The sequence below is a fragment of the Histoplasma capsulatum genome (assembly GCF_000150115.1).
Source record: "Histoplasma capsulatum G186AR genomic scaffold supercont2.11, whole genome shotgun sequence".
Taxonomy (NCBI): Eukaryota; Fungi; Ascomycota; class Eurotiomycetes; order Onygenales; family Ajellomycetaceae; genus Histoplasma; species Histoplasma capsulatum.
In genome coordinates, this window is record NW_025544811.1 from 145,974 (window position 1) to 159,053 (window position 13,080).

The window sequence follows — 13,080 nt, forward strand, 5'->3', positions numbered from 1 at the left end:
TAACATCGTCAACTAACTAAGGCGATGCCAAGTAGTTTTATGTTGTCACAACAGAATTTAACATTCCGGTTCATACATCAGGGTGCTTAGCAGCGATTCAACCTTGAAGCGGATTCTATGGTCTATCTCCATTTCTACGGTTCCTGCCTGGTTGTTTTTGTCGTGGATTCCTTCAAGCCTTGGCTTAGTTCGATAATGCTTTACTCTCCTCACATATCACCCCCTTTTCCTGGGCTGCCATTTTAACATTACTTTTGTTTCTTCACACACTTGTACATAAGCTTTCAGCTATACAAAAGGGGTGCCGCTCGTTAGGTTAGATTTGGGGAATCCAATTGAAGCTTAAATATTAAACGGCACGCCAACAGGGACTCACATCATAATGACGACACCCCAGATATCTCCGCCACTTTGCCACGATTTCGCCTACCACACCCTATTAGTATCGATTTCTGCTAATGTAGGGGAATTATTATTTTGCAACAGCTGTCAGAATTCATTGATTTGCATACCTCTGGCGTGTCCTATTCGCGAATTGCATATCTTTAGTTAATTTTACGTATCACTCGGCTCAATAATGGTTAGGATTTCGGACACCATCAAGGAGGACCACCGGTTGCTCCGGGAATATCATGACAAGATCATCCATGCGGGAGACGAAGACACGGGCACCCGTTGGGGAAACAAGGTAGGTAGGTTCTGCTGACGATACATGACTGGCAAACATTTCTAATTTCGGTTCCTTTATGGTCACAGTTTACGTGGGAACTCGCTCGTTATACCGTAGCGGAAGAGCTTGTTGTCTACCCAGCTTTGGAAAGCTATATCGACCATGGGAAGATCATGGCAGACAAAGATCGCCGAGAGAACCAAGAGGTCTGTCCTGTCTCCTGTATCCTTCAACCTTCCCAAGAAATTCAGTCCCTCTTTCAAGGAAAAAAGAAAGAAAGAAAGAAAACGGGAGGTTTGGTGTTTGAATAGCTAATCTTTTGTAAACTTGTTAACAACCATACACGGAATAGATCAAGGAACAGCTGTACAAGTTCCAGAGAATGTCCGCTCAGGATTCGGAGTTCCGCCCGACGCTGGATAGCATCATGGAACGTCTGAATAAACATATTGAAGAAGAAGAGGACGAGGACCTAGCTTCTTTGGAGTCTGTCATCCAGCCAGACGAGTCGAGATCTTTGGCCAAAAAATTCGAGCGGACCAAAATGTTCGTGCCAACTCGTGCACATCCGCATGCTCCCAAAAATACGACGTTTGAGTCTGTGGTGAGCTTTTTGGAGGCTCCTCTCGACAAACTTGAGGATATGATGAGGCGATTTCCCGAGTCGGAGGAGTAATTTTGGTCCGGGTGGACCGTTTAGCGGCCGCAATTTGAGATCCCGACTCGCGAGTTGTTCTAGCTAATGCTGTATGTTTTTTTGGTGGGGGTTTGAAAAGCAAATCCTTGCGGAACGCCAAAAACAAAAACAAAAAAAAGAAAAAGAAAACCCAAAACCCAAAACCCAAAACCCAAAACATGCATCTGCCAAATGCCAATGGAGTTAGCGATTGTTCTTATTCCTCATTTATGAACTGAAGGGTTCTGTCAATCGGTTTTCCTTCTGTTTAGGGCGAGCCGTGCTTTTGATACGAGAAAATGCAACAAGCAGCCAGATGATGACTAATGTAAGGGTTAAGTAAAGCGGTGTGGCTCTGCAACCAATAGGAAACAGGGTAATCGTAGCATTGCGGTATTTTGCCGCCATTAGTAATCCGACCTTCGGTGTTCGGGAGAATAAAACCAATTTACTCCCTCAGACATTAGTATTTCCTATTTCTACTCTAACGGAGATTTTCAATGGGATATTCTACGTGGCTTGACTATTCACCATATCCGTGGCAGCCATGAACCAGCAGATTCTTGCGTTCACATGCTGTCGACTTGCGCGCGGCCAAGTATCGCCTGCCGCAAGCTTCGTCCGCCAATACCACCGTGCGCTCTCTGTCGCCACGAACTCCGTTTCATCTCAACACTACGCGACGACATATTCAATCCTGCCATACCTTCCGTTTTTGCACCCTTACACATTTCGCCCAAATACTCGCTGTAACCAAGCATTCCGAAGAACCGCGAGGCAGCTCTCTGCATTCTCGACGACACAACCGAAACAGGGAACGAGGGTAGTATTGAATCCGCGAACTGATGAGGAGGGGAAGCCTCTGACAATTGATATTTCTCCGCGTGCAGCGAAGGTACGGAATTTTTTTTCGTTTTTCATCGACCATGTCCGGCGATAGCTTTCCTCTATAAATTAGCTTGCAATCAACAAACAAGCACATACGACCATAGGGAGTGGAAAACAGGGCTTCCCGTCCGCTCAGCCATACTTAAGCCGCTCGCCGGCCGGTTAGTAGTTGGGTGGGTGACCACCAGCGAATCCCGGCTGTTGTATGTTTTTGCCAGTTTTTTTTTTTTTTTTTTTTTTTTTTTTTTTTTTTCTTTTTCAACCCTTCTCTTCTCTGCCAGCTGTTACTGCAGATGCGATCTGATGGGCATTTCTTGTTCTGTATTGTTGCTAATTTTTTTTATCTATCAGCGCCTACGAGAAATAACGGATCCGTCGTCAAAGAAACCTACTCTACCAGTGATCCCGAAAGGAGTTGTACAAGATCATCTCCGTGTCACTGTATCTAGTGGAGGATGCCATGGTTTTCAGTACCTGATGACCCTCGATCCAGAATCTAATATCGACCCGGAGGAAGATACAATTTTTGAAGCAGAGCCAGAGGATTCGGGAGAATCGTTATCGGATGGAAAGACCCCCAGTGGCAGAGCGAAAGTTGTTATGGATTCGGCATCTTTGGAACTTCTGAGCGGCAGTACGGTTGACTATACAATGGAGCTCATAGGAAGCCAATTTAAAATTACCAACAACCCCAGGGCTACCAGTAGTTGTGGCTGCGGAACCAGTTTCGACGTTCCATCGTAGCCCTCCGGACCCGAAATTTCATATATCTCTGCCCTTCGAAGAGTGTCGGAGTCCGTTTTGTACATCTTGCACGGTTTCTCTCCACTCCTTTGTTTCTTTGGCATCGGTAGAAAACACCGACTATAAAAAGGCGTTTCGCCATTATTATTGGCGGTGATATTTTTTGGTGACTTACATTCCAGTGGATATGCAATAGATAACTACTTGTGGGCGCGTTTTGTTTCGATTCGCCAAATCATGCATAGTGCCAAAATTTATCTGTCATTCGCGCGGGTCATTTCACTCACGCTGACCATTACATGAATTTCTTCTCTTAATATTCAATTTCGCTCACAGTTAGCTGCACTGCTTGAGTTATTTTTCTATCCAGGGGTCATACCGCGGGGAATAGTACCATTAGGTGTCATCACCCATTTGACCTCACCGTCCCCTATTCATTTTTTTTTCCATGCTTCGGGGCGGCAGTCATACAAGTGCACATATCGAGAGTTGATAAATATCCACCCTCGACTTCCTCTTCCCTCCCCATTCTTTCCCACTTATTCGATACCGAGGCACCTTGCCTTCTCGGCCTCCCTGGTTTTGTATTTATATTATCTAATTTTCATGTCTCCTAGCAAACTGTCGACGATCAGTGTCGAATATGTGAACAGTTGTTTTAATTTATATCCTCTTTTAGTGGGAATAGGCTTCTCATCACGGCATATATCGAATACCTCTCATCGCTCTCATGCTCCAAGCCGCGCTTTATATACTGCTGTCCAGTCCCCCTCCGCAACATGCCTCGATGTACGTTTTTTCCGGCACCTATTCTCTCCCGATCTGTTCTGTTTACCTTTCCGCCCTGCAGAGGAACCTGCCAGTGGATAACAGACTCTGTCCGTTTTTCCCTTCTTTCTTACTCCGCCCATTTTTGACACCTGAATTCCCAAGATGGCACGGCAAGATCGCCGCTGGGCAGCAGCTAACTCCGACAGTGATATGCCAGACAAGCCATGCTGAATGGATGTAGACAGCGAGTCTGATCAAGGATATGATACAGAGGTCACGGCTGCTGATTCCGACCCGCCTAGCACTCGACATGACAGTATACATAAATGTCGATAACAATTACACCACAAGGGAAATGTTCATACTCCAAGGACAGCACTGTCGACAATGGGGATAAGACCAGTGATTGGTTTTGTTGTTGATCTGACTGTGGGGTATTAAATCTGGTGTCAACCACTTCCCTTCTTGTTCCGGATATCTCCCCGTTGCGCTATTTGATGTGTACTAGTCCTGGCCTTTCCATGCTTGTAGCCTTAACGCCATTTCCATTTCGAATCTTTGCTTGTTAGCTGGGCCCTTGCAGATATCTGCTATCATGTCAGTACCAGGGGGAAAATCAGACTCAAAAACAGGGTCCCCTGCGCCCTTCATGTTAGCAAGCACAGCTTGCCTAAAATGCCATCGTAGTATTTCATCGGACACGCGATTACTATCATTTGGGTTGCGACAGATTGGGTCGAGTATCTTTCCATCAACCTCAAGAATATCTGGGCCAAATGATATGATTTTATATCCGTCCTATATTTGTGCTAGTATCACAATGCAAGATTCGTTTTCTGGGGGAAGAAGATACTTTTTCAATTCACTTACATCAGGGTTTATTGAAAGCATATATGAATCAAAAAGATCATGGACATCACTTTTTAGCAGCAATCCATTCTGGATGGAGTTTATCTGTGACACTTCAACCTCATTTGCCATATTTGTAACCCAACGGCTGTAGCCTTGATCGATCCATATACTTTCATGCTGCAGAGGGAACACATGTGCAGCCTTGAATGCATTCCACCTGCCAAATGGCGCGAATTGGTTGACTACTCCAGTAATGACACATTTTCCATCCCTTGCACGGACTCCATCCCGAAAGTGATTCTCTCTGCCTGAAATGGAGTAGCTCGGGACTCGCAAAGAAGAAACTTCATCCGTTACTCTAATGGGCCCTATGGAATATGTTTACTATGTGAAATCTAAAATGTGTGGAAGGTAGCATACCTGCAGAGGAGACATCATAATCTCCAGGCTCAAGCACATGTGTAGTATGAGCGACAACCCGACCTGAAGCTCGGTGTGTGACAGCTAATGGCTGCTCTGCAACAAGAAGCACATTTTGAAGCATCCAGAGGAATATCTCCTCAGTGATTGAGCCCGCCTGGTATAAGCCTCCAAAAGTGGCTCCGGTTGAGACAAGGTGCAGGAAGACGTTTCTGTATGCGGATCTGTCAGACATATTTATACGGCGAAGGTGATTCGACTCGGGAGGTGGTTGGATATCAGGAGGAAGTCAGGAATGGACAGGAGGATATCCAACAAGCTGCACACAACTACATATTTGTAGAGAAAGTTAAAGATGACATTCCGCTGGCTGCTTATCACCATGTGACCCCACAACGTGCTGACTCAACAGACACCTCCCCACCAACCAGTCCAGTCCCACAAAGTGCGCATACCAAGTCGTGCTCCCTACATCATCCTAACCCCTTATCTTAGGGGGGTGATCTGTCGATCCGTGTCTGAGCTGACGAGTTCCCTCTCTCTCGTGGTGAAGTAAACACCACTCGTGATTGGGAAAAATTCATCCTGATGCCGAAACCCGCAGTTGAGAAAGTTGTTCGGTGTTGGGAGGTAGAGAAGTTCAGTGTGTACCGTCTGTGAGATATGCAAATATATCATAAGATGGGGGTTCCCACCTTAAAGATTGGTCCTTTTTCGTGCAGTGGTAAAACCTCCCAAGAACATTGCATGTTCTACATGTGTTTTCACACCCCGCCTGGATCCCCTGAATGTGTCTTTGACAAAACACAGATAATGGATTATTACACGCTAATGAGCACGCAGTCCAAGTAACAATTATCATGGATGACATCTCCTGGCAATATATTTAATCCACTTCAATTCCTCCCTCCCCCTCGCGGGCCCCGGACTTGCCCCTCTAGGGGAGGAAGATGAGCAGGTTGGGGACCCCCAGGGGACATATGGGAACCAGAAGAATGTATAGCGAACATTAAATTCCCGTCGTACCCCGATTTTAAGCAAGTGGGTTCCTGCAAACCATGATGGTCCCCAAGGGGGTCATCCTGGAGCAAAAAGGCCCATAGTTCGAATTTTCTTCGCCAAACCTACGATACTATGGACAATCCCTGAGGGTGATATATTGCGCGCGCCGATGGTCTACTAATGAACTAAGTAGACGTCAGACCATATGGGCGTTATTGCCACGGTGCTTCGAATGGTCTAACCAGGGGGAAATGCGTCATGACTGACCATTCTAGTGCTTTGAGAGAGTTGATTGGAATGGCGATTGACTTGACTTCGTTTATTTCAGGATAATATAAAGTATATATATAGTCAAGGTACAGACAGGATTTTGAGGTCAGCGCGGGAGTATATCAGCCCAGGAATTTCACTTCTGCATGTCTTCTTGAAGAAAGGTTTAAAACGCACGAGACCAATTTGCAAGATTATTTGCATGTGGAGGAGTTCCGGTGGATGGGGAAAGCAAAAGAGACCTAAACCCGGATGACATCCTTTTCCATCGTAGGTACTTCACCTAGGTTAGGGATATAACTATATTGCCGTCTCAAATAAGCATCTGTAGGTGAAACAGCAGTCCCATGGGATCGAACAGTATGTTCTGCTGGTGCTGTAATCGTTGATTCTTGTCTACTACTCAACAGATGGATCAATGCAAGAAAATAGAGGAAGGGTTGATGGACAATGGGGCAAAAGAATCCCTTAGGTTGTTCTTGACAATAAGCTTCAGGGGAAAGAAGACGAAACAGCACAAGGAATGGGTAAATGAATAGGACACAAGAAAAACATCACACTAGAAATCGTGTTTTACCTATTTTTCTGTATCCCAGAGAACAAACAGTGGAAAGTAAGGAGGTCAAGCAAATTAATACAAAGAAAAAAAAAACACGAAATATAACCACCTTCAACTGCACTCGCCATCCCCTTTCCTTCTTTCGGGGACCTCCCAGTTCGTTCCATTCAGGTAGAGAAATTTAAATAGAGTTGGCAAGAGAAAAGAAGCAAAGATGTCAACGTATGCCAACCGCTATCTATGCATCCACTTTTCATTGTCACTTTTCCCATCAATACGTCGTATCAACAAGGTGAAGTTAAAAAATTAGATATCTTAAACAAAAGGTGCAGGAATGGAACAAGATGACCGTCCAGTGCATCAATCGTAGTTATCATATCCACAGCGCAGGACGAGAGAAACCATGTTTATTTCCGAATCAACCCGTTCCCAGGAAAGATAGAAAAGAATCATTACATAAAAAATATCCCGAATTGCCTAACGACTGCCAACCTCCTTAATATGTCCTTGCCAGATTTCGCAAGTACCAATCCACCAACCTCCTCCCTGCCTTCGCCTCACTAATATGAATCAGATCGCCCTCGATAGCATAATCCAGGTCATTTGCATTCGCAACCTCCCCTTCCAACAACCCACCATCCGACCATCGGATCTGTCGGCTGCGCTGCTTATTGACAAGTAGCCATGAGCGCAGCTGCTGCGGCTCCACGTCCAAAAAGCCCGCAAGCTTCTGCAGATCCATCGTCGTGTAGAGCTTGAGGTAAGACTTGACGGTGGGGTTGTATAGGGTGTTGCGGACCTCGTCCATGAAGATGGCCGTTTGGTGGTCAACGGGGTCGACGTTCATGGCTGGGTTTTCGAAGTCTGGCGGGGTTGGGCTGATGAATTTGGGGCAGGCTGAGCGGAAAAGCTCTTCGAAGAGCGGGAGGGCTTCGGGTCCGCCGTGCTGGAGGCGGTTGAATTGCTCGCCATATTTCTCGCGAAGAGCGGAGTGGATGGTGTCGTCGAGACGGGTGGGGTGGAATGCGACGCAGATGGCAATTAGGGCGTACATCTGGTCGTTCTTCTTGGCGATGGCATCGTAGCTGTTGCTGCCCTTCTGGAAGTTCTTGGTGCGGGATACATAGACGAGGATGTGACTGAACATGCGAATGGCGTCGGCGTAGCGGCGCATCATCATGTAGGAGAAGCCTACGTAGTAGTACGTCGTGAAGTGGGCGGCCATAACGCGGGCAAACATGGCCTTTTTGTTCATCTCGATATCATCGAGAGTTTTGAGGGCGAGACTAAAGTCGCCAAGCAAGCAGTGGACGCGGAGTAGACCGATGATAGAAAAATACCCCAGCATTCGGTAGAGAGGCCGGTTTCCGTATTCTCCTGCAACGGCTGCGGGGTCTTCGTTGCGCTTGATTGCTGCAAGCTGTTCGTTGATTTGGGACCTTTGGATCAGCGAATATAGGACATTGAGGACTGAATAGCAGCCCCATGTGTTCGGGTTCTCCTTCAAAAGCTGTGCCTCTTCCTCATTTGACCCAGTGCGAGCGACGCGGTTACGGTACCGGCAAAACGACTCGAATTGATATATAAATTCGTCAATCACATCCCATGCCCAGAAATACTACCCCCATCACACCGGCCACATTAGCTTCATAAAACCAAGGGATTAAGGGGAATTTATCATAAAAACTGCACAAAATGCCACACCGTGGACTCAAAATCCGCCTGCCTCAGAAAGAAAAGAACTAATAAATCAAAGATTTAAAACTTACAGTAGGAACATCCAAATCAACCGGCCCATCCGAATTCAATATGTAATGAAACAAGCTACAGTAATTATCGTAGCTCGCAAACTTCGTCTCCAGTGTTGCCTGGAACTCCAGTGGTGTGGCCGCAGCTACTAACTGTGCCTGTATATCCTGTGTCTGCGATCCAGCACCCAGCGAAGTCGTCCGGTCCAGCTCACTCATACCATCATCGAAATGCACCTGTTCGCGGTAGTCATTAACCAGAGCTTCCTCTTCGACATCGGATTCATCGTGTAGGTTGGCGTGCCGCCCGCTTGTGCGGTTGCTGTCGAAAGCCATGGCTTGGTGCGAGCCAGGCAACGGAGTGGGGAATTGGGAGTGGAATTGGGAGTGTAGACTGGTGAGATAGCTGGTTGGCAATTGAAAGTGATTGCCGTGTTAGGTGTTTGGGGGATAAAGGGGTTTTTCGCTGATTCTGTTGGTCGTTGGACATTGAGTTAGGCGAATTTCGAGGTTTCCTGGATTTTTTTCTGTTTGGTAGTTTTTGTGCAGATATAGATGTTGGTCACGTGAACGCCACGAACAGGCTCGTGGTCGATGTCTGCTTTCTTTAGTCTACGAATGGAGAGGATAGTCTTTCAAGTACAGATTGCATCTAATGGTATACTTCTCATTTGATGCTAGTTGCTGTTAGCCTTTTCAAACCATCGATAATACAGCATAACCTAACTTTGTGCATTTCGATCTTTCGTAAGTCCCCACAAGCAAGAGCAAAAGACCACGGAGATATCGCGCACAGGCATATCCTTGATGGTAGAACAGGACGAGATAAAATGCTAGTACCGCAGTTCGTCCGAATCAATCGATAAGAGAAAGATATATTGAAGTATTGAAGCAACCGAAAGAGGGATGGTGGGATATAAGGGGTATCTATGGAGAGCTTAAACAAATATGAATTCATGAACGACCTTCAATAAACATGCTCGCCGCGAACTGTGGGGAAATGTGCGGGGTATGTTCAATGCACTGTAGGCGTCAAACGTAAATAATGAAGAAATTATCATAAACCCCAGGCCTGGGGGTTCGTTCCACGAGCTGAAAGATACGCTTGTCTGTTGACCTTTCATAGTATCGATGAAAACAACTTCCAAACCACTTCGTTCCACTAGTCATAAGATTAATGATGTGGCTGTTAGATAAGAAGCAAATCTGCAACTAAACTGCAATGCTGGAGTTGGCCCAGCTTAGGTTGCCACCGAGAGAGGTAGTGCTCGTCAGTTCATCTTCTTCGTCGGAGTCATTTGCCCCATCCATGTTAAGCATCTGAAAGCGATTGGCCATTGGAGTCGCCTTCTTCACTGGAGGAGACGGTACAACCTTCTTTGGAACATACTGCACCTTCGGCAATGGGCGAGCGCACTCATCTGGATAGTATTCAATTTTCATGCCCTTGTACGCCAAACGAGACATCATGCAAGTTCGAGCAAACAAAGCATTATGTACTGAGTTTGTCGAGATGTACGCATTCCCCTTATCGAAAGTGGTATCGATCACCACAAGGTTATGGATATGCTCCAAGTCATCACGAATCCTGGATTCTGTCAGGTTTGGGTGCACCGAGCGGATTACCAGATTACGTGAGGCTCCATTCGCCAGCTTAGTAGCAACAAGGCCAGCAAGGAAAAACTGGCGATCACTCCAAGTGACCTCAATCTATTCGTTAAGCAGTCAGTACACATACAGAGAGGATATCGTGATGTGTCAACGGGTCTCACCAGCTTATCAAGGATAAAAAGGTCTTGTCGTTTAGTAAACGCCAAAAATTCTTGAGCAGCTCTGCCCTCAGCAAATGAGACGCTTGCCTGACGCTCTCTTGGTCGTAGGAAAACGTCTACCAGCGCGCCACCTCGAATCACAGAAACAACATCACGGTGAGTCGCCCGTTCAGGAAGGCCTTTTAGAAGTAGGGTACGGTTTTCTGTTGACGGCTGCTGCCGGTCTTGCCTAGGCTGCGTATTGCCAACAAATAACCCATCATCCTTTTCATCGCTCGGGAATGATGTGACGTCGTTCTCCAGACTCGATTGACGGCCGTTGCTGTTAAAAGCCCGTTGGATCCTGCCCGCACCATTCTGAGGCCAACCGCTGTTGGTTGCTGTATTTTTGCTACTCGGATCATTCGAGATCTGGTGTAGAGGATGGCGAGGGAAATTTCTAATGTCCACTGCAGCTTTGCTGTCTAGGGTACATTCGAGTGACTCTCCTTGCTCCTCCAAGTTTCCGGGGCCGCTTATCAAAGTCTAATAACTCAGTAAGCGGTATGACCTTGCGCGGTTGCACTCGAGTTCTCTCACTTCAAGAGCTTCTTCGGTTACACCCCCGTCGTACAGGGCCTGCTTCAAATTATCTACCATATTTAACTTGTTAGGTATGGCGCTATATGGGGAATGCGTAGAGAGTATAAAAACTGAAGGTTCGAGAAGCCAGGAATGTACGGTACCATATTCACGGGATCTACGAAGCTTCAACAACGGGTTAGCAATTATATAATCACACAAGGTTAACTCACAAAGAAACAAACTCACAAGAAGCTCGTGCTCTGATTTCGAGATGGTAACAGTCACAACGTTCAAAGAAGCATCAAAATCGGCGGACGAGCCATGCTATAGTTCCACAAAGCACGGGGCTCCTGTTAGAGCCTCAAATGGCACTGAACGAACTGTGACAAGCTGTGAATATGGGATACACACCAACTCCGCCCTGGAATCCATCAAGAGTCTCCATTAGCGCTCAATAAGGGGGGTCGAGTTATAAAAAAACAGCATTTCAACGAAGCCAGTGATGAACTCTGGAAGCCTGACCATATAATTGAGGGCCAATTGGGTAGCATTTAAGGGGACATCAGGGGAATATATCGGTCAAAATCGTACCTGCGAAGGAGCGTGTCCAGATGTGATTTTTTGATGGTAACATGAGGGTCCATCTTTCCCGGTGACGAATGGAGCATCTAAATAGGTTGCACAGTGGCGGGGATGGTCAGCAACGAAGGCCAAATTATAGGACAGGTCTCAAAAGTTTAAGCCATTCAGGCCGGCATTCAAATGAAAGGGCGTAACTTGAAGGAGCAGCAGCATCACAGGATGCTGGTTGGGGTTTGGTGCGGTGGTTAAACGTCCAATACAGCAGGAGCTTGTGGAGAGAACAGAGACAACAAAGAAATATCGGGATGATGGCTGCAAGGCGCACTTACACTTCTCACAAGAGCACAAATATCTGCTCTTGTTGGTGGGGCGGGGATATCCGATATCCAGGGACAAGGAGTGAGAAGAGAAAAGGTGAAAGACGAGGGAGTGGATGTAAATATTTAAGCATCCAGCGATCACCCAAGCTGAGGCTGTCCACAACCCCCAAGCGCGTCCAGGGAAGCTATCAGTCAACGTACTTAGCCTTGCTTAGGACAACCACACCCGGCGCCAGATGGATCCAGATCAGCCTAGAGAAGCAGTCTGTGTGTAGAAACATATTACTCTGCTTGACGTTCATATATCTGGATCACTCATTGACTGTGCGGAGGTTTGGTGGCCCTCTCATAGCCTGATGGTGCAAACATAATGAATTGTTACGCTCCAAAACAATCTGTTTATGAAATAACTACATGTATGTATATAACTGGTCATGTTTAATGAATTTTAATATCTTCTGCGTGTATTGCTGAAAGTCTCTTAGGGAATATATGGCGCTGAGCGGATGTTTACTGGGAGCTTGCCCTCAGAGTGATCTTATCATTTGTTGGATCCTCCAAACGAATCAGCCGAATTGCATGCATGACTTCCCAGTCGTAGATGAAAAGGTCCAGAGTTTCGTTCGAGCAACGGTACGAGGTCTGGCATCATATCATTTCATAATGTCGGATCCCTGTGCTCGCCCGAAGTTCAACACTACTCTCTTATAAAGAACTAAAAGTCAAGTTTTCCCTTTTTCCAACATTCAAAATAAAAGATCCAAAAGCTAGACCCTCGCGAGATCTCTAATAGGAAAGCTAACATTCCTCTTCTATGGTGGCAGTCTCAAAACTTTCATTATGTGATGGCTCATAGTTGGCAATGCCAATCAGACAACCTTCAAAGTGCGGCATCTCCAGCCAATATTGCACCATTCGAAGCTGCAAACGAACATATTGTTGGGATGGCCCTGTACCCACAGTGTTATGAAGATACCGTTTACCAAGGCGATTCGTAAAGCACAATAACCTAGCCCATCCAGTACCAGAGGACAAATGGCGAGATCTCAGAATAACTTAGCGATTAGCGCCCGCACCTAACAACCATCATCAAAGCTGGATACAATTCTAACTACCTCCAACTGCTGTGGATGACGTTATGGGTTGCTAGAGGCTCGATAGTAGCTACTCATATCAAAAACGAAGCCCATTCAAACCAAGGACTTCCGGGAAAACTGGCTTCGAACCACAGATTGTATCCGG

The 13,080-nt window shown here is 46.3% G+C and overlaps 5 protein-coding genes across 5 annotated transcripts; 2 read left to right on the top strand and 3 right to left on the bottom strand.

The window, feature by feature from the left end:
- Positions 1-577: 577 nt before the first annotated feature.
- HCBG_07116 (HHE domain-containing protein) lies at positions 578-1,346 on the top strand (the record flags this gene model as incomplete). Its single annotated transcript, XM_045434165.1, has 3 exons — positions 578-688; positions 757-876; positions 1,023-1,346. The coding sequence occupies 3 exons, from the start codon at positions 578-580 to the stop codon at positions 1,344-1,346; spliced, it is 555 nt and encodes a 184-aa protein (XP_045284956.1).
- A 547-nt stretch (positions 1,347-1,893) lies between these two features.
- On the top strand, positions 1,894-2,978 carry HCBG_07117 (iron-sulfur cluster assembly 2; the record flags this gene model as incomplete). Its single annotated transcript, XM_045434166.1, has 2 exons — positions 1,894-2,241; positions 2,586-2,978. The coding sequence occupies 2 exons, from the start codon at positions 1,894-1,896 to the stop codon at positions 2,976-2,978; spliced, it is 741 nt and encodes a 246-aa protein (XP_045284957.1).
- A 1,275-nt stretch (positions 2,979-4,253) lies between these two features.
- Positions 4,254-5,256, bottom strand: HCBG_07118 (uncharacterized protein; the record flags this gene model as incomplete). The annotated part of the gene is made up of 3 exons (XM_045434167.1): positions 4,254-4,547; positions 4,620-4,969; positions 5,022-5,256. 3 exons carry the CDS (start codon positions 5,254-5,256, stop codon positions 4,254-4,256), a joined length of 879 nt encoding a protein of 292 aa, XP_045284958.1.
- A 1,697-nt stretch (positions 5,257-6,953) lies between these two features.
- On the bottom strand, positions 6,954-9,085 carry HCBG_07119 (eukaryotic translation initiation factor 3; the record flags this gene model as incomplete). The annotated part of the gene is made up of 2 exons (XM_045434168.1): positions 6,954-8,470; positions 8,622-9,085. The coding sequence occupies 2 exons, from the start codon at positions 8,934-8,936 to the stop codon at positions 7,349-7,351; spliced, it is 1,437 nt and encodes a 478-aa protein (XP_045284959.1).
- A 727-nt stretch (positions 9,086-9,812) lies between these two features.
- On the bottom strand, positions 9,813-11,381 carry HCBG_07120 (uncharacterized protein; the record flags this gene model as incomplete). Its single annotated transcript, XM_045434169.1, has 3 exons — positions 9,813-10,310; positions 10,373-10,897; positions 11,352-11,381. The coding sequence occupies 3 exons, from the start codon at positions 11,379-11,381 to the stop codon at positions 9,813-9,815; spliced, it is 1,053 nt and encodes a 350-aa protein (XP_045284960.1).
- Between the last annotated feature and the right edge of the window lie 1,699 nt (positions 11,382-13,080).